This window comes from Rhinoraja longicauda, chromosome 18 (assembly GCF_053455715.1).
Source record: "Rhinoraja longicauda isolate Sanriku21f chromosome 18, sRhiLon1.1, whole genome shotgun sequence".
NCBI lineage: Eukaryota > Metazoa > Chordata > Chondrichthyes > Rajiformes > Arhynchobatidae > Rhinoraja > Rhinoraja longicauda.
The window spans coordinates 25,176,211-25,200,943 of record NC_135970.1 but is presented as its reverse complement, the minus strand read 5'-3'; the positions used below and the strand labels follow the sequence as shown (position 1 = coordinate 25,200,943).

The window sequence follows — 24,733 nt, the reverse complement described above, 5'->3', positions numbered from 1 at the left end:
CAGTCTTACTTGCAGACCTGGCGACACGTTTCCGGACACAATGGAGTCCCGTCCCCCCCCACCCGATGGTTCCTGGCACTGTATTCCCAGCAGTTACGATCTCCATGAGTTTGGGGATTCCCCTGCCATCGGGGAATCCCTCACAGTCAGTAGCTCCATTGCTGTCGGGAGATCACAATAGAACGGATCCATTTAAATGGACTGAAGATAGACACAAAAAGCTGGAGTAACTCAGCGGGACAGGCAGCATCTCTGGAGAGAAGGAATGGGTGATATTTCGGGTCAAGACCCTTCTTCAGACTGGTTAGGGATAAGGGAAATGAGTGGTATAGACGATGATATAGAGAGATAATGAACAATGACTGAAAGATATGCAAAAAAGTAACAGAGCTGCTTGTTGTGTGAAAACGAGATGCTGCGACTTGGGTTGGGGAGAGAAAGAGAGAGAGAGAATGCCGGGTAGCCCCAGAAACAAACAGCTAACAATGGCCTGTTTCCTTTATCATCGTGACTTTTATGCATATCTTTCATCCAGCTTTTTGTGCCTCTCTTCGGTTTAAACCAGCATCTGCAGTTCCTTTCTGCACATTTAAATGGACCAGCAGCTTGTCAGTTTTAGCACTGATTTGTGCTGTTTCTTTTATCCAAATAAGTTCAGAACTGTTATATATGTTCCTGTCTTGTGCTGGCAAAATGTTGCCACAGTATGGTGCCATTAGTTTGGAGGTACAGAAGAAGCTGGTATTGAACCTGGTAGTCACAGGTTTCAGGCTGCTACACTTTCTTCCTGGTGGTAGTAGGGAGATGAGAGCATAGTCAGGGTGGTGCGGGGCTTTGATGATTCTGGCTGCCTTTTTATGATATTATCCTATCAAAAGAATCCAAGAATACAGTCATTAAGAACACCATTTCTGCAATACCATCAATGCTGCTTTTTAGTGATAACACCAAGGAGCATGTACCACTTTATTTTTGACTAAACGCTGACCTCTTTCCCCCATCACCCCCTCTTCCACTACTCATCCTTTGGTAAAAATAAAATGAGGCTACATCAGCGCCAAACCTTGTCTTAAAACTATAATGACTTGAAAAGCTATAAATCACAATGTAGCCTGTTGGGACTTCTTACTAAATGCCTTCTGTAACATTGAACTGTTTTTATCAAACTGAAAACTTTAATCTTGAACACATTGAGTTCCAAAGTTTCATTATTGCTTGCTATTTTTAAGGTTGACTGAAGTAGATAAACTCAACTGATAACTTTTTCATTGCTTGACATTTCCTTATCTCTATTAAACCCCAGCATTACTGGGCTTCATAAACTCACCATTTGATACTCCTTGAAGCCAGCAACAAAAGATCATGTCACAGTGCTCCAAAACTACTAAATGGCCTTACATTTATGAGAAAGAAATATAAGCATTCAAGTAATATTGCTGAAACTGTTCATTTTTTACTTTTTTTAACCTGTTAATTTTGTTAATGTATGTTTTGCTTCAAGCCAGAATTTAAACATGAAGACATGTGCAAGAGGTACATTTATTACCTTTTTTCTTTTTTCTGCCACCTCAGCCTCAGAGTGGAAGTTGGAAGGTTTTTGACGCATCACTGTAAGGCATCTGTATTCCTCAAACCTGACAACGTGAGTAATGGAGTAACCAATAAAAAGAAAAAATGAATATTTGGGCATATTAAACTTGAATTTTAATAAACAGTATTACAGAGGATGGGAATGGTTAATGTCCCTTCTATCTCTTCGTGACACTTTGCGGCAGATCTTTTGATTAGCCTGGTTCATTGCCTGAACCTACAAACTAGGAGGAAGAGAAGGCTACTCAGACCCTCAAGTCTACTCTGCAAGATCATAGCTGATCTGTTCCTAATACCAGCTCTGCATTCCCGTGTACCTGTGGAAATATTTCAATCGACTGCGTCCAGTGTTCCCGATAGGGGCTACTGTAAATCAGTGAGACTAAGTGTAGACTCCGCTACCGTTTTGCCAAATGCCACACTGTCCGCCAATGCCCACTGGAGCTTCCGGTTGCTAGCCATTTTCACTCCCATTCTCATTCTGTTCTTTCTAGTCTGGGCCTCCTCCATTGCCAGAGTGAGGCCATATGCAAATTGGATGAACAGCACCTTGTATCCCACTTGGGTAGCTTGCAACCCAACGGTATGAACATTGAATTTTCCAATTATAAGTAACTAACCCACAACAGCCTACATCCCCTTCCCGCTTTCTCTCCCAAGAAGCCTCCCCCTACCTTCCCCTGAAACCTGGCTGACCGCTCCCTCTCCCCCTCTACTTGTACCATTTCCAAGCCGAAATGTTGCCTATCCATGTTCTGCATGGATGCTGCCTGACCTGCTGAGTTACTCCAGCATTTTGTGTCTATTTTTGTAATCTTTCAATCCTTGTTTATTTGTCTTAAAAATATTCCAAAACTCTGCTTCTATCAGTATTGAAGGAAGAGAATTCCAGGGACTTGTGACCCTCAGAAAAAAATATTGTCTCTTCTACCGTAAATGGGCGCCGCTTGACTTTTAAAGCATGATCACTCGGTCTAAACTCTCTCACAAGAGGAAACATCATTTCCACATCTAGCTTATCTAGAACCTTGAGGATCTTATGAACCAATCAAATCACCTCTCGCTATTTTATACACTAGGAAATACAAGGTCAGCAATCGTCTCTTCAAGATAACAAACATATTCCAGTAAATCACCTCTGACCTGTTCCAATGCATTAACATCCATCCTTAAATAAGGAGATCAGTGGCTCTCTGCACTATTCTATGCTTATTCTTCAAGTTTAATACCATCTTTAACTTTCTTAGCTAATCAAAATGAATGTTGTGCCCCATGGAATTTTTCTTTCTCAGAGGGATTTGACTATTTTGAAACTTGCTAAGTTTTTTTGCCAGCTCCTCCTGCCTTTCAAATGTCTTGTAAACCTTCCTTTTGGCAGCACTTTTAACTCCTTTATTATTCTGTGAAGAACCTTAGGATAGCTACAGTGTCAAATGCACTATACGATAGCAAGTTATTATTATTAAAATTACTTTCAACAATATCAGACATTCTGATAATGTGGTCTTTTAACCCCAGGAATAGAATCACCTTTCAAAGTGCATTCTTCAATCAATCATTCAATGTGTATTGACCATGATCCGCAATAGTTACAATCTAAAATAATTGGGGTGTTATTTGAGTTGGTCTGGGTTTGAGGTGACACAGTTGAACAGCTACGAGTGCCACTGCAACTCAATTTCCTGCTCCCCTTTGTGGCCCCTTTCATGAAGAATAATTTAAGAGAGTTGGAAAGTAGCATAAGGGAAACATGCTAATTGCAAACACAGGCCTGTTGTGAACTCGGGCACAGCAGTGGCCTAATGAATTGCATTCCCCTCCTTCACCTTCTTCCTGATCTTCAGAAGAGTTCTCTTCTTTCTCATTGATAGCATCCACCCTAAGAAAGTCAGAATGAGAATAAAGTTTACGAGGAATACCAGGGGACATCTGATATAAAAAATATGCTGCACTGTACACACAATAATGCAAAAACCTATGATTCTTAGTGAAATCTGTTGGTACGTTTTGCATTTTTCTCCGGATGCTCAGGTTTCCTCCCACATCTGAACGAAGTGCAGGTAGGTAGGTTAATTGGCCACTGTTAATTTACTCCACTGCGTAGGTGGGTGGTAGAACATTGGGGAAGTTAATGGAAATATGAATATAACAAAGTTGGAAGGATAAGTGCTGATTGGTGCTTGATGGTCAGTGTGGACTCAATGGGACGAAGAATCTGTCTCCAGGCCGTATGACTTGAGTTGAATTGGAAAAAGTATTTTACACGCTGCTGATAAATTCACAATACTGTTAGCGCAATGAGCCATTTGCACACATTCACAATGGAGATTTAGACTTATGGCTAATGCTGAAGAAATGTCATCAGCAAAATATATATTTGTTATATATGTAAGTGACATGGTAATTGGTGGAGTCATAGATAGCAAAAAAGATTTGATATGTTTTTAGTGGGACACAGTTCAGCTGGAAAGTTGGGCAGAGTAGTAACAGATGGGGCTCGATCTAGACTAGTGTGAGGTAATGCACTTTGGGAGGTCAAATTATGGTAGGGCACATATAGTAAATGGCAGGGGGCTTAGGAGCATTGATATACAGAAAGACCTTGGGATGCAAGTCTATAGCTCTCTGAAAGTGGTGACATGGGTGGATAGAATAGTAAAAAGCAGAAGAATAGCAATGTGTTATAACAATAGAAAGAGTGCAGAAGAGATTCACCAAGATGGAACAGAGGGCTGTAGTTATAAAGAGAGATTATACAGGCTGGGTTTTTGTCAGGTAGAAGTTTGAGTGGTGGCCTTCAAGAGGTTTATAATGTGGGACATTGGTAGGACGGTCAGAGTCTTTTTCCAGGCAGGGAAGTCTGGAATTAAAAGTCACAGGTTTAAAATGAGAAGGGAGAAATTTAAAGGAGGCCAACTCAGTGAATCAATGAAAGGAATTGGTGGTGGAGGCAGATAAAATTACTCTGCCGAAAAGGCAATTGGACATTGATAGCAAAAGCATGAAGCAATGCAGACAAGTGTGATCAGCATAGATAGGCATCGCGTTGGAAAGGGACATGGTGAGATAAACGGGCTCATTTGTGTGCTGCACATTTCTATGATTCTGTGATAAAATTGTAACGTTTTAAGGTTTACCTTCGTGCTGCATGTCCCATGAAACAATCAAATATTATAGGACATTGGTTAACAGTGTTAATAAAAGTAAAGTTAGCCCATATGATGGTTCCACTAATAGAAACATAGAAAATAGGTGCAGGAGTAGGCCATTCGGCCCTTCGAGCCTGCACCGCCATTCAATATGATCATGGCTGATCATCCAGCTCAGTAACCTGTACCTGCCTTCTCTCCATACCCCCTGATCCCTTTAGCCATAAGGGCCACATCTAACTCCCTCTTAAATATAGCCAATGAACTGGCCTCAACTACCTTCTGTGGCAGAGAATTCCACAGACTCACCACTCTCCGTGTGAAGAAATGTTTTCTCATCTCGGTCCTAAAAGACTTCCCCCTTATCCTTAAGCTGTGACCCCTGGTTCTGGACTTCCCCAACATCGGGAACAATCTTCCCGCATCTAGCCTCTCCAACCCCTTAAGAATTTTATATGTTTCAATAAGATCCCCCCTCAGTCTTCTAAATTCCAGCGAGTATAAGCCTAGTCTATCCAGTCTTTCTTCATATGAAAGTCCTGCCATCCCAGGGATCAATCTGGTGAACCTTCTCTGTACTCCCTCTAAATGTGGGTTTAGTTTGTGATCCAAGCTGCTTAGTTAGCCATTAGCATAGCCCTGGCATATCATAAGCCTGCTTGCACCTTATTACTAAATTTGGCACAGAGGACATGGTTTTGAATTTCCACTACCCAGAAATTCCACTCCAAACGATCCCACATATCAACCTCTCTGGATGGATAGACACTAGACAATTCACTAGATAGCACTCATTTGAATTTTTGCAGGTTATGTGTATTAGCTATTAACAAGTTAAATGGCTCCATTTACAACGATGTAGATGAATGAATGATTACAGAAAAGGCACCCAGCATTCAACATACACCATGCCACAGTGCGAGAGCAGAATTTCGGTCATGGCTGTTCATCTCTCTGTAACCCACACATGACAGGTACTGGGATTAAAAACACACAGCTGGAGGTATTGTGGAGAAGGGAACTGTGTTATTTTTTAAGTGATCAAAGTGTCACTGATCTGAAACATGTGTAGGGAAGAACTGCAGATGCTGGTTATAATCGAAGATAGACACAAAATGCTGGAGTAACTCAGCGGGACAGACACTATCTCTGGAGAGAAGGAATGGGTGATGTTTCGGGTTGAGACCCTTCTTCAGACTGATTTGAAACTTGTTCTTCTGTACAGATATCTTCAGCATTTTTTTCTTATTTCAATATTGGCAGTTTTTCTTTGATTCTTTTTCATTCTGAGACCTGAATATCCATTTATCTCCACACACTTGACAATGAACAACATTTTTTAGCAATAATAAAAGTTACTTTTGTTTAGCATTTCTAATATGAAGAGCATCCCAAGGTAATGCATGGATAGAAGTGAGCAAATATTTCTCAAGTCTAGGAAGGAGAAAGGAAGAAGTTAAGAATAACATCTGTAATTTTGTTTACAGATGGAGTTTGAGTAGGTGTTATTTTTCCTTACAAATGTAATACTTATACATGAAATACTTTGTAACCAAGAATGATGCATTCAATACTTTTGTCATTATTCTAGATAGTGGTGGTTAATGGATGTGGATCTCTCTTTTCCTCATTGTCTGCTGTGCTCTGTGATCCTGGAGGTAGGTGAAGGCCGAAACTGTGTAGTTGTTTATTTGAACAGCAAAATAATTGGTTTTGGGTTGGAGTGGGTTAGAGTTGTACTGTGGATGTGATGTTGTTCCACGACATTTGACATATCAATATTGTATAACTATCTTTTAAACTACTGTCAGTGTTTGAAATGGACTTGTAAAAATCAATTAAAAGCTCAGTCCCTGATCCAGAAATGAATATTAAAACTAAAACGTAGAACAGGATTGAGAGTAACTGTGCTTGCTACAAACACTATTCAAATGAGTTAGTAACAAAAAAAACCTTGGTTTCTCCACCTCCCCTTTCTCAACAGCTAAACATGCTCATGATTGTTACAGGCTAACCATTGCAGATTCAGGGCATTACTGCTAGTATTCCTTGTCGCCTCAGGATAGCATCTATAGTCCAGTTATCATCAGCTGCTTTATCAATGATCCAGTTGGGAAAGTTGAACTAAGTACGGAGATTAAAGCTGCATGTCTAGGAGGCAGGCCAGACAAGGTTTGGGGCAGGACAGGGAGCATGGATGGCCTGAACAGCTAGTTTGCTTCAAAGCACGAGGTCTTGCAGGTAAAGACATAGAAACATAGAAAATAGGTGTAGGAGTAAGCCATTCGGCTCTTCGAGCCAGCACCGCCATTCAATATGATCATGGCTGATCAACCAAAATCAGTATCCCGTTCCTGCTTTTTCCCTACATCTCTTGATTCCGTTAGCCCTAAGAGCTAAATCTAACTCTCTCTTGAAAATATCCAGTGATTTGGCCTCCACTGCCTTCTGAGGCAGAGAATTCCACAGATTCACAACTCTCTGGGTGACATTTTTTTTCCTCATCTCAGTCCTAAATGGCCTAACCCTTATTCTTAAACTGTGATCTCTGGTTCTGGACTCCCCCAACATCGGGAACATGTTTCCTGCATCTAGCCTGTCCAATCCCTGAAGAATTTTATGTTTCTATAAGATCCCCTCTCATCCTTCTAAATTCCAGTGAATACGAGCCCAGTCGACCCATTCTTTCATCATATGTCAGTCCCGCCATCCCAGGAATTAACCTGGTGAACCTAATAGCTTTTGACAATAATAAACCTAAACCTAAACCATTTATCTGCCTGAACTCTTGTCTATGACATTCTATTGTTGAAAGTGCAATTCTGACAGACATGGTTGATATCACAAAGTGCACAGTGCAATGAGCAGCATACAGTGCAACACATTTCTGGGGAAATGTTGAACTTGTTGAACAATTTTACCATTGACACTAATTTATATCCCATATTTGCATCTAAATCAGGATGCTTAGTAGTAAAATAGAATTTTGAATAAAACCACAAATTTGTTTTGTTTTTAAAGATTCTTTTCATAAACTGGTTTCACTATTCAGCCATTGAACATTGGTTACTTGCAACAAGTATGCTGTAGTATCATTCACTCATTCTTTCTTTCATTCACTCATTCTTTCATTCATTCATTCATTCTTCCATTCATTCATTCATTCTTCCATTCATTCATTCATTCATTCATTCATTCATTCATTCATAAAATAGTTTTGTTCAATAGTAAAGGACTATTTAAATTCTAAGTTACTGGCTATTTGCTAATATTACTTTAATGTAACTGTTTTCCTTCTGTGTTGACAGATAGAATTCTTCTACCCACTCCATACTATGGTGTTATCAAGGATGATATTTTTCTCTACAGCAAAGTCAAACCATTGCATGTGCATTTGGAGAGCAAAGTAAGAGTAAAAACAACTGAAAATTCGACTTTGTGGGTCCTTGTATTTCGTAGTGTAAACCCAAGCCTTGCTGTGTATTTCCCTTGGCCTTGTTTTAGGTGACTGATGGTGACACACGTCCATTTCAACTTACAGTGGGAAAACTGAAAAAATCGATGGAAGCTGCACAGCTCCAGGTGAATGATTCAGAAATCTTAATCGTTTTGATCGTAGATAGTAATTTTTAAGTTTCGGTTTCAGTTTAGTTTATTGTCACTTGTACCGAGGTACAGTGAAAGGCTTTTGTTGCGATAAAGAACAACAGTGAAAGAGGAAAATTTGTTTAGAAAAACTAACTAACTGAACTCAACCTTTTCTTTCTCAGCTCCAGGTCAGAATCCCCATTGAGCTGAATGGGAATTCCAGTGCTAAGTCAGGTTATTACATTAAGGATTATACAATAGCAGTCTCATAGTTTATTTAAAATATATTCCACAATTTGGGCAGCACTGTGGCGCAGCAGTAGAGTTGCTGCCTTACAGCGCCAGGGACCCGGGTTCAATCCTAACTCCAGGTGGTTTTCTGTACGGAGTTTTACGTTCTCCCCGTGATCTGCGTGGGTTTTCTCCGATATATCATAGGTTTCCTCCCATACTCCATAGATGTACAGGTTTGTAGATAAATTGGCTTGGTATAAATGTAAATTGTCCCTAATGTGTCGGTGGTCGGTGCGGACCCGGTGGGTCGAAGGGCCTGTTTCCGTGCTGTATCTCTAACCTAAAACTAAACTAAATTTGAGAGACTGAAAGGAAGGTGGAAACATTTGTAAATCAGAATGAGAAATTGAAGTACCCGACACAAAAATAATTACAAGTTTAATGATGCACTTTGTATTTTGGTTATTATAATTACTATTGCATGACTAAAAAAAAAAAGCATAATTTTTTGAAGGTCATTTTTTACAAAGAAGGAGGCAATCTTAAAATCTTCACTCTAATTATACTAACCTTTCATTGTAAAATTGTTTTGAAATACCCCTAATAATTTTTCTGTGTAATCACAGGGTAAGAAGGTCACAGCCATGATTCTAACAAACCCTCACAATCCGCTGGGTGATATTTATTCAGCAACAGAAATGAAAGAATTTCTTGAGTTTGCTAAAAGGTGAGACATTCACAGTTCCAGAGTGAAAAATTGTATGTTTTTACTTTGTTACATTTCCATGAAAACTTTAAAACTATATGTTCAATGAAACCATCAAATGCTCCTGCTGTTGCACCTAAGGTGTTCCAATCATCCAATTTTGAAAATAAATCTGACCTTAAATATCTTTGATATTTAACATGTACATCTCATTTCCATCCTTGTAATTCCACTTGAGAAAGTAGCCTATGGTCTGAATCTTTATCGCAGCGAACATATTTCCTTGGGAGGATGGGATTTCATTGCTTGTGAAGTAGATGTACAGCAATTGCTTTGTTTAGGCATTAAATACATAATTTCATATTTCTACATATCCAATTGACCCATCACTCTCTTATCATATCATATCATATATATACAGCCGGAAACAGGCCTTTTCGGCCCTCCAAGTCCGTGCCGCCCAGTGATCCCCGCACATTAACACTATCCTACACCCACTAGGGACAATTTTTACATTTACCCAGCCAATTAACCTACATACCTGTACGTCTTTGGAGTGTGGGAGGAAACCGAAGATCTCGGAGAAAACCCACGCAGGTCACGGGGAGAACGTACAAACTCCTTACAGTGCAGCACCCGTAGTCAGGATCGAACCTGAGTCTCCGGCGCTGCATTCGCTGTATTAATGCTTGCTGATACAATTGAAGTTATATCCTTGCATGTTTGAAGGCAAAAGATATGATTCTGAAGTTTGATCCCAAAGCATGGTTCAAGTTCTTTTATTCTATTTTTTGCTACTGTATTTTGGATTAATTTAACTAGCAGAAAAATGTCATCAATGGTAAGAATACCCGTCTGGTACAATTCATTAATTTTAACCTATGCAGTAGCATGGAACAGTAGGATATATTTTGTGCATATATTTTCCTTCAGATTTTTTAAAGTAGACTATCCCAACATTTAAGAAACAGACAGGTACATGGATAGGACAGGTTTGGAGGGATATGGACCAAATGCTGGTGTGACTAGTGTAGCTGGGAAATGTTGGCCGGTGTGGGCAAGTTGGGAATAGGGCCTGTTTTCACACTGTATCACTCTATGCCGCTATGACTCTATGACTAGTGTCATGGGATCCAAAAAAGATTGCTGATTCTAATATTTTAGTTGAGGCTACTTTTTTCTGCCCAAAGATCGTGTTGGTTCTACCATATCGCTGTGCCATTAATAAGCAAAACAACTGGTTACCTTGGGGGGAAAAAAAATCAGAACCTTTGAATTGATTGAGATTTATGAGTAACTTATTTAGATTCTGTTTTTTGTTCCTTTGGTGATGTAGATACAAATTGCATGTAATTGTGGATGAAGTGTACATGCTTTCAGTATTTGATGACGTAAACTCATTCCAAAGTATCCTCAGCTTTGACAAGTGAGTCTTAATTTAATATTAAATATTGTATGTCTTCTAATTATTTTGCTGCTTTTACAATTATTGGTGTGCTTGACTTTTATATTATCTTCTGTCAGAAACCCATTGTCTTTTTTAAAGAGCCTCTGAGGCGAGTTGTTGAGGAATGTTGTTGCCCACCAGCTCTCTCCACGGGGTGAGGCTGACACACACTGACTGACCTCTGCCATCCACCCTCCCCAAATCCGCACCCCACCTAATCCCAGTAACTAGCCCACAACTGTTTCCTCAGTCCTTTCAATTGTTCCTTAAACACAAATTGTTCTGCCTTCGCCCCCTAACCCCAGCCCTAGCAAATGGCAGGATATTTCTGGTGCAAATTCATCTCCCTCATCTAGGTAAGATATTATGGCTTCAGCATGTAGATAGAAACAAGCACAGGTTTTCAGTACACGCTGTTGCCAGTGTGGGTCTTCTTTACTTTGCAAAAGTACACTGTGCATACTCACACATATTCACGACTGATAAGATATAGAATATATCACATGACACAAATCCTACCATTATAGTACTCAGTTCTTAAAGTTGCAGTTAGCATTATATACACTACACTGCTCTCCCCTTAGAAAGTAAAATAACATGTAAATTGGACAAACATGAATAATTTTATAAACTTAATCTGATGACTGGTTTACGCACTCTTTGTGATCTGAATGGTTTAGGGGGAGTGTCAGGTTGTGGTTCTAACGGAGAGTCAAGTTCAGGATCATTTACCTTTGTCTCTACTTTCTTTGGAGATTCCGATTTTACATCTGAACTTGGAATAATACCAAAGTCTGACCGATCTATTTCTTCGTCAATGCTTTGCTCTTGCTGGGATCATATGGTGTATGTGCACACTTCTAACACGTCCTGCAATTTCTACCAATTACCTCCTGGTACCACATACTTCAACTACTGTTCCCACCACTCATTTGTTTGCTTTGTAAGGGGGGCTGCGAACACGAATCTGATCAAGGATATTGAACCTACGTTCTTTTTGACTTCCACCATAATGACGTTTCTGATCAGATTATTTGCGTTCAACCTAAGGAGATAAGTTAGGTAGAACCTAACTGAAGAGGAAAAAAATAGTCAAGGCGAATGTGGGTCCCTTGAAGACGGAAGCAGGGGAATTTATTATGAGGAACAAGGAAATGGCAGACGAGTTGAACCGGTACTTTAGATCTGTCTTCACTATGGAAGATACAAACAATCTCCCAGATGTTCTAGTGGCCAGAGATCCTAGAGTGACGGAGGAACTGAAGGAAATTCACATTAGGTAGGAAATGGTGTTGGGTAGATTGATGGGACTGAAGGCTGATAAATCCCCAGGGCCTGATGGTCTGCATCCCAGGGTACTTAAGGAGGTGGCTCTAGAAATTGTGGATGCATTGGTGATCATTTTCCAATGTTCTATAGATTCAGGATCAGTTCCTGTGGATTGGAGGGTAGCTAATGTTATCCCGCTTTTTAAGAAAGGAGGGAGAGAGAAAACGGGAAATTATAAACCAGTTAATCTGACATCAGTGGTGGGGAAGATGCTGGAGTCAATTATAAAAGACAAAATTGCGGAGCATTTGGATAGCAGTAACAGGATTGTTCCAAGTCAGCATGGATTTACGAAGGGGAAATCATGCTTGACTAATCTTCTGGAATTTTTTGAGGATGTAACTAGGAAAATGGACAGGGGAGAGCCGGTGGATGTAGTGTACGTTGACTTTCAGAAAGCCTTCGACAAGGTCCCACATAGGAGATTAATGGGCAAAATTAGAGCACATGGTATTGGGGGTAGGGTACTGACACGGATAGAAAATTGGTTGGCAGACAGAAAGCAAAGAGTGGGGATAAATGGGTCCCTTTCAGAATGGCAGGCAGTGACTAGTAGGGTACTGCAAGGCTCGGTGCTGGGACCGCAGCTATTTACAATATACGTTAATGACTTGGATGAAGGGATTAAAAGTACCATTAGTAAATTTGCAGATGATACAAAACTGGGTGGCAGTGTGAACTGTGAGGAAGATGCAGGGTGCAGGGTGACTTGGACAGGTTGTGTGAGTGGGCGGATGCATGGCAGATGCAGTTTAATGTGGATAAGTGTGAGGTTATCCACTTTGGTGGTAAGAATAAGAAGGCAGATTATTATCTGAATGGTGTCAAGTTAGGAAAAGGGGACGTACAACGAGATCTGGGTGCCCTAGTGCATCAGTCACTGAAAGGAAGCATGCAGGTACAGCAGCCAGTGAAGAAAGCCAATGGAATGTTGGCCTTCATAACAAGAGGAGTTGAGTATAGGAGCAAAGAGGTCCTTCTGCAGTTGTACAAGGCCCAAGTGAGACCGCACCTGGAGTTTTGGGTGCAGTTTTGGTCTCCAAATTTGAGGAAGGATATTCTTGCCATTGAGGGCGTGCAGCGTAGGTTTACTAGGTTAATTCCCGGAATGGCGGGACTGTCATATGTTGAAAAACTGGAGCGACTAGGATTGTATACACTAGAATTTAGAAGGATGAGAGAGGATCTTATCGAAACATATAAGATTATTAAGGGGTTGGACACGTTAGAGGCAGCAAACATGTTCCCAATGTTGGGGGAGTCCAGAATCAGGGGCCACAGTTTAAGAATAAGGGATAGGCCATTTAGAACGGAGATGAGGAAAAACTTTTTCAGTCAGAGAGTTGTAAATCTGTGGAATTCTCTGCCTCAGAGGGCAGTGGAGGCCAATTCTCTGAATGCATTCAAGAGAGAGCTAGATAGTGCTCTTAAGGATAGCGGAGTCAGGGGGTATGGGGATAAGGCAGGAATGGGGTACTGATTGAGAATGATCAGCCATGATCACATTGAATGGTGGTGCTGGCTCGAGGGGCTGAATGGCCTACTCCTGCACCTATTGTCTATTGTCTTCGGAGGCTGTGGTGGCGCTGCGAGTGCGGCTGCGACTCGCCTTCGGAGGTGCCGGAGGCTTCGGCTGCGGGCACGGGGACGTCGGAAGCTCGCAGGCCCCTGGGTGGGGGCTGACATTGGGAGCTCTGGCAGCAGCAGCGTCTTCGTCCGCCCCGAATCGCGGGGCTTGGGTCGGCCCGCTGCGGACCTTTCACCGTCCAGCGCCGCCTGGAACAGGCCGCAGGATTTTCTCCGCCCGGCGGGGGCTTCAATGTCGGGAGCCCCGACCGCCCCGACGTGGCAACTTCAACAGCCTGACCGCGGGAGAAGACAGCAGGGAAGAGAAAATACATTCTGGCCTTCCATCACAGTGAGGAGGTGACTGGAGGAGACTCACTGTGATGGATGTGTGTTGGTTTGTGATGTGTGTGTTGTTGTTTATTTTTATTTTTATTGCTCTTATTGTTGGACTGTGGTAATGGAATTTCGTCCAAAAGACTTGATTTTTTGGATGACAATAAAGTTTATTCTGATTCTGATTCTATTGTCTAACCAAACTCAGTCTAGTTCTGTGCCTTCTTTTCATGAGAAGATCAGCCAATCCCTGTGGTAGATTGTGGCGTGGTACGATATTTCGGTAAGAAACTAGTTAGCCGCTGTGACATACTGAATTTTTAATTCTCTTCAAGAACTTGTTTCTTGAGAGCTCCTTTGACTATCCAGACTGACCTTTTGGCTGTGCTGTTAGATGCCAGATGGTATGTTGGCACTAAGGTATGCGTGATACCATTTAGCTTCATGAAAGTTTGGAACAGTGCAGCGTGAAATTGGGGGCCATCGTCAGAGACAAGCTCTTCAGGCAATCCATGACATGCAAAGATAGACCGCAAAGTGTCTACTGTTCTTTCTGTTGTTGTGTTTGTACCGATATGTACCACCTCAATCCACTTTCAGTGGCTATCTACCAAAACAAGAAAATTATTATTTCCGTCTTCACAAAAATCTACATGAATCCTCTGAAAAGGTCCAGTAGGCCAAGACCATGTTTGCAAAGGGGACTGGGCAGGCCCTCTTCTACAACTCTGACAGCTCCAACATTTGCTTGCCATTGCTTCTATGTCATTGTCCAATCCTGGCCAATACATGCAACCTCTGGCTGTAGACCTCATTCCCACATTACCTGTGTGTTCACGACAGATTTCTTTGAGCAATCTTTGTCATAAGCAATTGGGTTCTACTACACTGTGACCCCATTTAATACACCCTTGCTCACATGACAGTTCATGTCATCTATTGTGACAAGGTTCTAGGTCATTAGGATTTGGTTTTATTTCTGACCATGCACACAAAGTTTGTTCGTATACTTGTTTTAACACTGTGTCCTTTTGAGTTTCAGCAGCAATATCAGTTGCTGTGACTGGAAAGGTATAAATTGGAGGACGTGTTAGAAGTGTGCACATAAACCATATGATCCCAGCAAGGGATGAACCGGTACAAGAGCAAAGCATAGACGATGAAGTAAATCTGTCAGACTTCGGTATTCCAAAATCTGACAGATCTACTTGTTCGTCTATGCTTTGCTCGTGTACCGGTTCATCCTTTGCTGGGATCATATGGTTTATGTGCACACTTCTAACACGTGCTCCAATACTTCTCCAGAGTATGTTTTCAGCTGAACGTTTGTTTCTGTGATTGTAATAGCTGCCACAGGGAAATTCTTTGCAAAGCTGGTTACCTCATTGCAGTGGCTGCGTTGCAATATTGAAGGTTCACCAGATTGATTTCTGGAATGGCAGGACTTTCATATGAAGAAAGACTGGATAGACTCGGCTTGTACTCGCTGGAATTTAGAAGATTGAGGGGGGATCTTATAGAAACTTACAAAATTCTTAAGGGGTTGGACAGGCTAGATGCAGGAAGATTGTTCCCGATGTTGGGGAAGTCCAGAACAAGGGGTCACAGTTTAAGGATAAGGGGGAAGTCTTTTAGGACCGAGATAGAACATAGAACATAGAGATGAGAAAGATTTTTTTCACACAGAGTGGTGAATCTGTGGAATTCTCTGCCACAGAGGGTAGTTGAGGCCAGTTCATTGGCTATATTTAAGAGGGAGTTAGATGTGGCCCTTGTGGCTAAAGGGATCAGGGGGTATGGAGAGAAGGCAGGTATAGGATATTGAGTTGGATGATCAGCCATGATCATATTGAATGGCGGTGCAGGCTTGAAGGGCCGAATGGCCTACTCCTGCACCTATTTTCTATGTTTCTATGATTCTGTCCATTGAGAGGTATAGTGAACATAATCTTCATTGTGTGGCATATCCAGGAAAAATGTAGCAATAAATGCTGCCCAGTGCCTCCTCCAACCTCACAAAAACCTTCATCTGACAGAAAGAGAATCCTCAGAATTTCAGCACCATTCTCCATATGTCACAAGATGGCATGTAGACCATGATTTTAACTCATGGGTCCATACCACATCTGACCACAGTTGAGTCTGTGAGCCGTATTGTGAAGAGAGTCACAGCAATGATAAAGACTGATGTTGGTTTATCAAGCCTTTATCATTGTTGTGACTCTCTTCACAATACTGTATCTTACCACCAACAAACTTCCAGAGAGGACTTTAGAAGATGAGCAGGAAACAGCTTAACCTGCACTTTTCTACTCCAGAACCAGGATGGTACCAACATCAGTCGTCAAATTATAGTTCGAAGACAAACTTCTGTGTTCATCATTGACTTAATTGCTGAAGTCTACAGAAGAAAAGACCTTCAACTAGATTTGCAGAAGACAAAAGCACTAAACTACTGCACCACAAACTATTATCCACACCCTTCCCCAGGTTACTTTCCATATCTCAATGGTCACCCCCATTGAGGAAAGCATGAGTGACAAAATTCACTACCATTCCAATGTGCCAATAAAAGCTTTTGTCTGATTGTGGGAAAAAAATGGTTGAAAACCAAAGACTTATACCCAACATCAAGCTCATGGTCTACCATGATGGGGGTGAATTCTCATCCACCTCCATCACAACACGTCCGTACACGTCAAATGCATAGACAACCTACAAGTTCAAGTAATAACAGCCTTTGTTTTTTTCACCTGATAATTCAAAACACATTTATGTTATCTCTTGCATTATTTTATCTTGTCCACATTAGTATGCATTGTGTGAGCTTTGTAAAATATTTATATGTACAATATTGATGGTTGTCTGGTACTGTTTTTCAGGCTTCCTGATCCACAGAGAACTCATGTTATGTGGGGAATTAGAAAGGTAAATTTATCCACCGTGACATCTGTGTGAATGCAAGAGATAATGTGATGTCTTAAAGTTCAGAAGTCATAGGAGCAGAATTAGGCCATTCGTCCCATTAAGCCTACTTCACCATTCATTCATGGCTGATGTGTATTTCCCTCTCAACCCCATTCTCTTGCATTCTCTCTGTAACCTTCAACACCCTTACTAATCAAAAATATATAAATCTCAGCTTGAAAAATACCCAAAGACTTGGCCTCCACAGCCATCTTGAGGCAATGAATTCCACAGATTTATCACCCTCTAAATAAAGAAATTTCTTATAAAGAAATTCCTCCTCTTCTAACGGTACGTCTTTCTATTCTGATGCTGTGCCCTCCCGTCCTAGGCTCTCCCACTAGTAGAAACATCCTCTCCACATCCACTCTCTGCACGCCTTTCATTAAAGCAGCAACGTAGAATGTGTTAAAGTAGCAAAATGAAACAGTGAATTTGCACTTTTACATGTTGTGCCGGAGAATGGTAACATGCTGGTTTGCATCTCCCATGATGAGTCTTGTCACTACTCAATTCATCTGGGGATATATTAGGAAGAGCCATTCGACTGAACTGCTGTGACGTCGCCCAGGCCTAATACCCTGCTGTTTTTTTAGGAGGTGCAGGGGACTTGATGGATTCCTAAACATCTTAATCCAGAAGGATTTATTCACAAAATGCTGGAGTAACTCAGCAGGTCAGGCAACATCTCGGGAGAGAAGGAATGGGTGACGTTTCGGGTCGAGACCCTTCTTCAGACTGAAAAAGGGTCTCGACCCGAAACGTCACCCATTCCTTCTCTCCCGAGATGCTGCCTGACCTGCTGAGTTACTCCAGCATTTTGTGAATAAATCGATTTGTACCAGCATCTGCAGTTATTTTCTTATATTTTAATCCAGAAGGAGACAGTCAGCCTTGTGCAATTCAGTTTAAAAACATTTTTTTTAGGTTAATCCCAGTTTTCATTTCCTTGGTTCCTTTTTTAAATCCGCTAATGATTTCTGTCTTCATAATTCTTTCTGACACACAATCCCAAGCCCTTACCACTCTTTGGATAAATATTTCTTCCTCAGCTCTCCTCTAATCCTTCCATCTACAACCTATCCCTCGTTGTAATTAGACTCTCAGCAAAGGGAATAGGTCCTTCCTATTCACACGAGCTCGGCCTCTCATGAGCTTATATCTAAAGCTACAGAAGAATAATTTTAACAAAAATGGAAACTGTTCAATTTATCTCTGTACTATTTAGTTTATTCCAGGAAGGAAGGAATTTGTGAAAAATCCTCTAATCAAGAAGTGATTAGTACTGAAATGGAAGGTTGAGGTGTAGGAAAATATTTTAAAGCATGAACTAATCTTGAAGTTAGCTGAATGACTCAGTCTTCAGTATAAATGCACTGTGATGTTATCTTACTTTGATGGTCAGAAGCCCTGATCACTGAATGTTTAAAATAAAGAATACTAAAACTTTCTAAACAGTAGCATTCTTTCTATCAAATGTGATTGAAACAGAATTCATTAACTCTCTTCAGTACGAATTAGTTAATTACTTGAAAGAGAGAGATACTGGAAAAGTCAAAGGAAACAGATTAGTTAAATCATAAAAAAGTGAGCCAAATTGTCTTATTAGGCTATTTTATTGTTGTGATCCTTTTATGAATTTCTGCGGTAAAGTTGTCAGTAATCCAAGGCTACGTAATCTTGATGATTATCATGCGTTTCCGAGAAGCAGTGAAAATATTGTGAGAACTGGAGGACAGGGTCCCTGCTGATAAAAGTGCTGCAAGGTAATCCAAGGCCAGCATTTGAAGCTTATCCTTGAGTTCTTGAGAACTTGGTGGTCATCCAACATCTGCAATCATTACAATGATGTTGGAGAGGGAGCTCCAAGATGTTGCACCCAGTGATGCTGAAGTAACTGCATCAGGATGGTGTGCTACTTGTAAGTGGTATTGTTGCCATGTTTCTGAAGCCTTTGTCCTTCTTGTTGGTAGAGGTTGCAAGTTTGGGTGGTGCTATTGGCATAGCCTAGGTGAGTAACTGCAGGTCATTTTATCAATAGGTGACCCACGTTTATCTGTATTGGATGGAGAGAGTGTTTATAGTGCTATATGGAGCAAGCTGGTGAAGTTTCTGAATGTTAAACGCCACAGAATGTTGATGGTGGGGAACCTGGCAATGGTAATTCCATTGAATGTCAGGAGTAAGTGACCAGACATTTTGTTGTGAAGACATCAGTCTGAAGAAGGGTCTCGACCCGAAACGTCACCCATTCCTTCTCTCCTGAGATGCTGCTTGATCTGCTGAGTTACTCCAGCATTTTGTGAATAAATACCTTCGATTTGTACCAGCATCTGCAGTTACTTTCTCAGACATTTTGTTGATACTGCTGTGGTGTGAATGTTTCCTGCTGCTTCTCCATGCCTAGATGTTGTCTAGGTGTTGCTGATGCAAGCATGGACTTCTTCATGTGGTGAGGAATTGTGGATGCAATTGGACATCATCAGCGAATGTCCCCACTTCCAACCTATAGAAGGAAGGTCAATGATGAAGCAGCTGAAGATAGTTGTGCTTTAGACACTGCCTCAAGGAACTCCTGCAGTATCCATGGGCCTTGGGATATGATTGACTTCCAACAACCACAGTCATCTTTGATGTAAGGTTTGCGCAGCAGTAATCAATGGCTTAGCATGTCATCATCAAAAATTTGCTTGGCCCTCATGTCAAAACTTGCAGGGTATTCTACAGTGCGGATAAATCTAAAGTGGTTTAACTTCAGATATCCCTTGATTCTGTTTAAGAAAGCAACAAAAAAGAAGCCTGTAGCAAGACACTGAATCAGTAAAAAGTTCAAATTTTGCATAGCACAAAATCCCGTGGTCAGTGTTAGTTTCACAGATTAATGAAGGAAAATGCTGGTGATTTCACCATTAACACCACTGCAAAATCTGGACCATACGTCATAAGAATCTGCCAGAGCTTCAGATAACTGACATTTTATATATCTAAAATAGCAGATACTGATCGTCAGAGGGGGGAATAACCCTTTGTGCAACTATTGTCTTTGTAATCTGAAATTGGAAATTAACTTGTTCCAAGCCACCTGCAACACATTACAGTGAATTTCTTCACAGCTGATTATGTTGCATGAGCAAAATCTATTTAATCAGGTCAAGAGTATATAATTGTCATATGTACTGGCAAGGAACAAAGCTGCAGCTTTACAGGTGCATTAATGCAACAACACATAGATATACAATAATCAATTATACAATAAATTTAATTATCAGTAATACAAAGTAACAAACCACAATAGAGCAAACCAAAGTACATAGTACAAACAAAATAAAGTCCATAATACATCATAGTTACTGAGAAAGGATTGCCTTTAGGGTGCTGCAGTGTTCAAGAGCCTGATTATTGCTGGGAAGAAGTTGTTCTTGAACCTGAATATCACGGTTTTTAGACTCCTGTACATACTTCCAGATGGTAGTAGCGAGATGAGAGTGTGGCCAGGGTTGTGTGGGTCTTTCATGACATAAACTGTCTTTTTGAGGGCCTCGAGATGCCTTCGATGGTGGAGAGGTCAGTGCCCGTGATGAACTGGGAATGTCCACCACTTTCTGCAGCTTCCTTCATTGCTGGGCATTCAAAATATCAAAGCAAGTGGTGATGCAACCAGTCAGAATATTCTCTAACTCACACCTGTAGAAGTTTGATAGCGTAGTCAGCGATATACCAAATGTCAATCTTCTAAGGAACTGGCGGCATTGATGAGCTTTCTTTCATTGTATCGATGTGTTGGGTCCAGCACAGATCTTCAGAGATATGTATGTCTAAGAACTTGTACCTATTGACTTAATCCACCACTGTCCCATCAATGAAGGCAGGTCCCTTCCTGAAGTCAACAACCAGCTCATTAGTTGTTGAGACCAAGATTGTTGTTAACGCCGAGACCAGGATTGTTGTTCAGGCACCATTTAATCAGATTATCAATCACCCTCCTGTACTCTGATTTATCGTTACCTATTATTCGTCCAATGATGGTGGTATCATCTGTGAATGTAAAGATGGCTTTGTGGCTGTGTCTGGCTACATAGTCATGGGTATAGAGAAAGTGGAGCAGGGGACTGAGTACACAGCCTTGAGGTGCTCCTGTGTTTGTGGTTATTGAGGAGGAAGTGTTATTGCCAATTCGTAATGATCGTGGTCTGCCGATGAGGAAGTTAAGCATCCAATTCCATAGGGATGAGCAGAGACTCGGTTCACTGAGTTTGATGATAAGTATAGAAGAAATGATGATGTAGAATGCTGAGCTGATGACTAACAGCCTGATAGACGTGCTTCTATTGTCCAAGTGGTCCAGTGCAGAGCGGAAAGCCAGCGAGTTGAACTTACATAAAATTAATACTGAATTTCAGAAAGTGTGCATCTAATTGAGTGAGTGTGTGTCACAGTTTTGTATCTGATTTCCAGGGACCTTGTTGCTTGGCCTTACTTGCTTGACAATTGGGATAAAATTGCATGGCGAAAACAAGCTGAGGAGCAGTGAGCAATATCAGGAGATAAATAAATTAATCATTTTTTGTTGTTTTCTAGGATTTTACAGCCAGTGGACTTCACGTAGGTACTCTGCACACTGAGAATGCTGATGTTATTAGTGCCCTTGGCCAACTGTCACACTTCCATGGTGTTCCAGCTGCCACACAACATATGGTAGCACAGTTACTGAGAGACCAAGGTAAGAATGCCTTGTGGAGAATGCCCCATGTTCCAACAGTACATAGAATGTATATGTCAATTAAGCAATGAATTGGTAGTGCTTTCGAGAGCCTTTCGAGATTGGAAATCTAGGGCAAAACTGTTAGATACAGCAGCTCATCTTTATTTCTTGAACAACCCATTTATGACTCTATAACTCACCAGAAACCATGCTACCTTTAAATTCACCAGGCCCTGTTCCTGTACTCCTTCAAACTTACGTGGATCAATGCAGAATTTATTATGCTATTATGTAACACCAAAAAAAAGCAAATCAGAAGTGTGTTGAGTATTAATAGGAATAACATCTGAGAGTCTGGAAAATCTGTCAGCCACCAAATTCAAGGTGGCGGATTATCAGTGTTTTACTGTTTTACCTTTTGTTTTAACTGATTTAAGGGTATTCTCCTCACAATTTCCTGAAGGTACACTTTTACAGACCAATAGGTTTGGAGGCTGAACCAAATATGATAAATAAAAATCAGATTTTACATCAGCAAATTAGATTTTGAAGGGTTCTATAATTAAGCTGAATTCTTCGCTTTTCCAAACACAACCATGCACGTCCATTTTCTTCAACTCATGATTGAATACTGAACTGCCATAAGAATAACAGCCTTTAGTTTTCCCTTTCTAGATTAGTTTTGCTTAAACCAGTTGAAACACCTTCTGAGTATCATCATGCCACTGAGATTAGCCAGCTCAGCACTCTTGTAGAGCCAAACTCCATTCATTGGCTAAGTATCAATCAAGAGGAGAGTGGGGAGGGATGCGATATAAACATTGAATAAGGTATCATAGCTTTCTTTAGTAACATATTAGTCAATACAAAGTAGGCTATATTTAATAATCAAAATGTAACAGAGTATATTTTCTTTAATTTAAACTTAGTGGGTCCTATTTACTTTTTTGTATTCTCTGTAAGGGACTGAGATTAAATTATGATCTGTTATGTTTACCTATTTTGATTTATATTTATAGATTGGAAATTAGTCCTGTATCTAAACATTAGATATTTCTGCAAAAAGGATAACTAATGATACGATTTTTACATCCTAAAAGTTATATAAAAAGATCTAATATTGCTTTATTCCAGTTATAAAAATAATGTGATAAAATAGTACTTTTTAAAGTGTTGGATGTAAAAAGAAATGCTTCTCTATAAATTGGATAACATATTTTCTTTCCAAGATGAGGACATTTTCATGTCGTCTGTGTAAAAAATGTTTTCTATTTCTCTGCAGATTGGTTCAATCGTGTTTTTTTGCCAACAAATCGAGCCAGGTTAAAAACTGCTCACAAGTGTATGACGAATGAATTGATAGCAATGGACATTCCTTTCTTGAACCCGCAGGCAGGCCTTCATATCTGGGCTGATTTTAGAAAGGTATTCACTGCATAGTAGTCGAACATAAAGGAACCTTTCATTTCTGTACCAGAAATTAATTTAGGATTCATTCCAGTTGTTTCAATACATACATTCTATAATGTAATAAAATTGTTTAAGAAGTATGTTTTTTCATATTTTGAATTTTTACTTTTGATTTCAGACTAAGGGACTTTGTAGGATCTCATTCATGTGGGAGGGACTCAAGATGGGAGGTGATGGTATGGTTATGCAGCCATAGAAATGTATCATCATAATGCATTTAGAAGCAAGAGTGAAGGGAATTTTTTAGAATATCAAGTCGAGTTTATTGTCAAATGCACAAGTACGGTGAGGTACAGGTCTAATGAAAAGCCTTGCTTGCGACAGCATCATGGGTACATCAATTCAAACAACACACAAGGGCCTAAAGTATATATAAAGTGTACATAAATCACAAAAAAAAAACCAAAAAATGGTGTAAAAACATACTTAGAAAAAAAACAAGTCAGTGGTACTGCAAGAAATGGACCATAGTGTTCTGTTGTTGAAGTAGGATTAGGGTTGTGTTAGTTCAAGAGGTGCATTGTATTCTATTTGGTCTGTGCTGTGTAACATGGTGTTTGGTAAAAGTAAGTCTTTCAGCATATCGGACTCTCCTTACTATCACTACCATGCTATTTCAAGAACATAAGACAAATTTAGGTCGTTGTTTTATATGCTATTTTGTATGAACAATGAAGAGGATTTAAGCTCTCGGCAATTAGACATGATTTAGGCATTCTGCCAATTGTCGAGAGCAGAGATGACAAATGCAGAGATTACAATTTGAACAGCAAATGAATTGAAGTAGAGATAAAAATTGTAGACAGATCATGCAGAGGAAAACTACACACAGCAACAATATAGGGGATTCTGTTTGGGGCTGTTTTAGTTCTTGGCAAAGACAGACACCTGATCAGGGAGATGCAGAAAGGAAATAGTGAGAAAAGGAGAACAAATGTGAGGCAACAGAGTGTTGGCCTGAGGATGAGATGGTGGTTCAGAGTTGAAAGTACAGTAAAGAGATTACCCTCCACCATACAGTAAATTTCAAGGCTGGAGGGTAAAGGATGGGGTTTAGAGAAGGGATTAATAATAATTGTGGTGATTGAGTACTTTGTCTTTTGCAAGTCTTACTAATTGATTATTCTTAAACAATTGGATCCTCGTATGTTTTATTGAATTGAAGTCTTTCATTGGAAAATCATATTCTCCAATTTGTATCCGGGCATACCTCCTGTTTTGAGACTTCTAGTATGTTGGCAAGGGTAAGATAATAACTTATGTTCCATGATTCAGCAGATAGACTGCAGCAATGAAAACCACAAGTGTAATGTGTGTGCATCTTTCCATCCAGTACTTAAGGAATCCGACATTTGAAGAAGAAACAAAACTATGGAAGCGATTTCTTAAAAATAAAATCCTTCTCAGCAGTGGGAAATCATTTGGGTGCTGTGAACCTGGATGGTTCAGCATTGTGATTGCTGACAAAACCAGTAAGCTACAACTAGGTGAGTACAGCTACAATAACTTTCATCTACTTGTTTCCATTTGGTGTTTTTATCTTTGTTAATTTATTAGCCTCTCTATCCCATCTAAATATGCATTTGCCACAAGTGCTTTTGTAGCTGATGAGCATAAGATTTAAATACAATTCAGATGTTCTAATTTCA

The 24,733-nt window shown here is 40.3% G+C and overlaps 1 protein-coding gene across 3 annotated transcripts in view; it reads left to right on the top strand.

The window, feature by feature from the left end:
- LOC144602332 (1-aminocyclopropane-1-carboxylate synthase-like protein 1) overlaps nucleotides 1–24,733 on the top strand; it is a 66,667-nt gene that overhangs the window by 36,708 nt on the left and 5,226 nt on the right. For all 3 annotated transcript variants that reach the window (XM_078415323.1, XM_078415322.1, XM_078415321.1), the window contains 10 exons: nucleotides 1,573–1,642; nucleotides 6,331–6,397; nucleotides 8,048–8,145; nucleotides 8,244–8,321; nucleotides 9,188–9,288; nucleotides 10,604–10,693; nucleotides 16,828–16,873; nucleotides 21,491–21,632; nucleotides 22,897–23,039; nucleotides 24,418–24,571. In XM_078415323.1, the coding sequence (XP_078271449.1) occupies nucleotides 1,573–1,642; nucleotides 6,331–6,397; nucleotides 8,048–8,145; nucleotides 8,244–8,321; nucleotides 9,188–9,288; nucleotides 10,604–10,693; nucleotides 16,828–16,873; nucleotides 21,491–21,632; nucleotides 22,897–23,039; nucleotides 24,418–24,571 (989 nt within the window). The remainder of the gene's footprint in view (nucleotides 1–1,572; nucleotides 1,643–6,330; nucleotides 6,398–8,047; nucleotides 8,146–8,243; nucleotides 8,322–9,187; nucleotides 9,289–10,603; nucleotides 10,694–16,827; nucleotides 16,874–21,490; nucleotides 21,633–22,896; nucleotides 23,040–24,417; nucleotides 24,572–24,733) is intronic.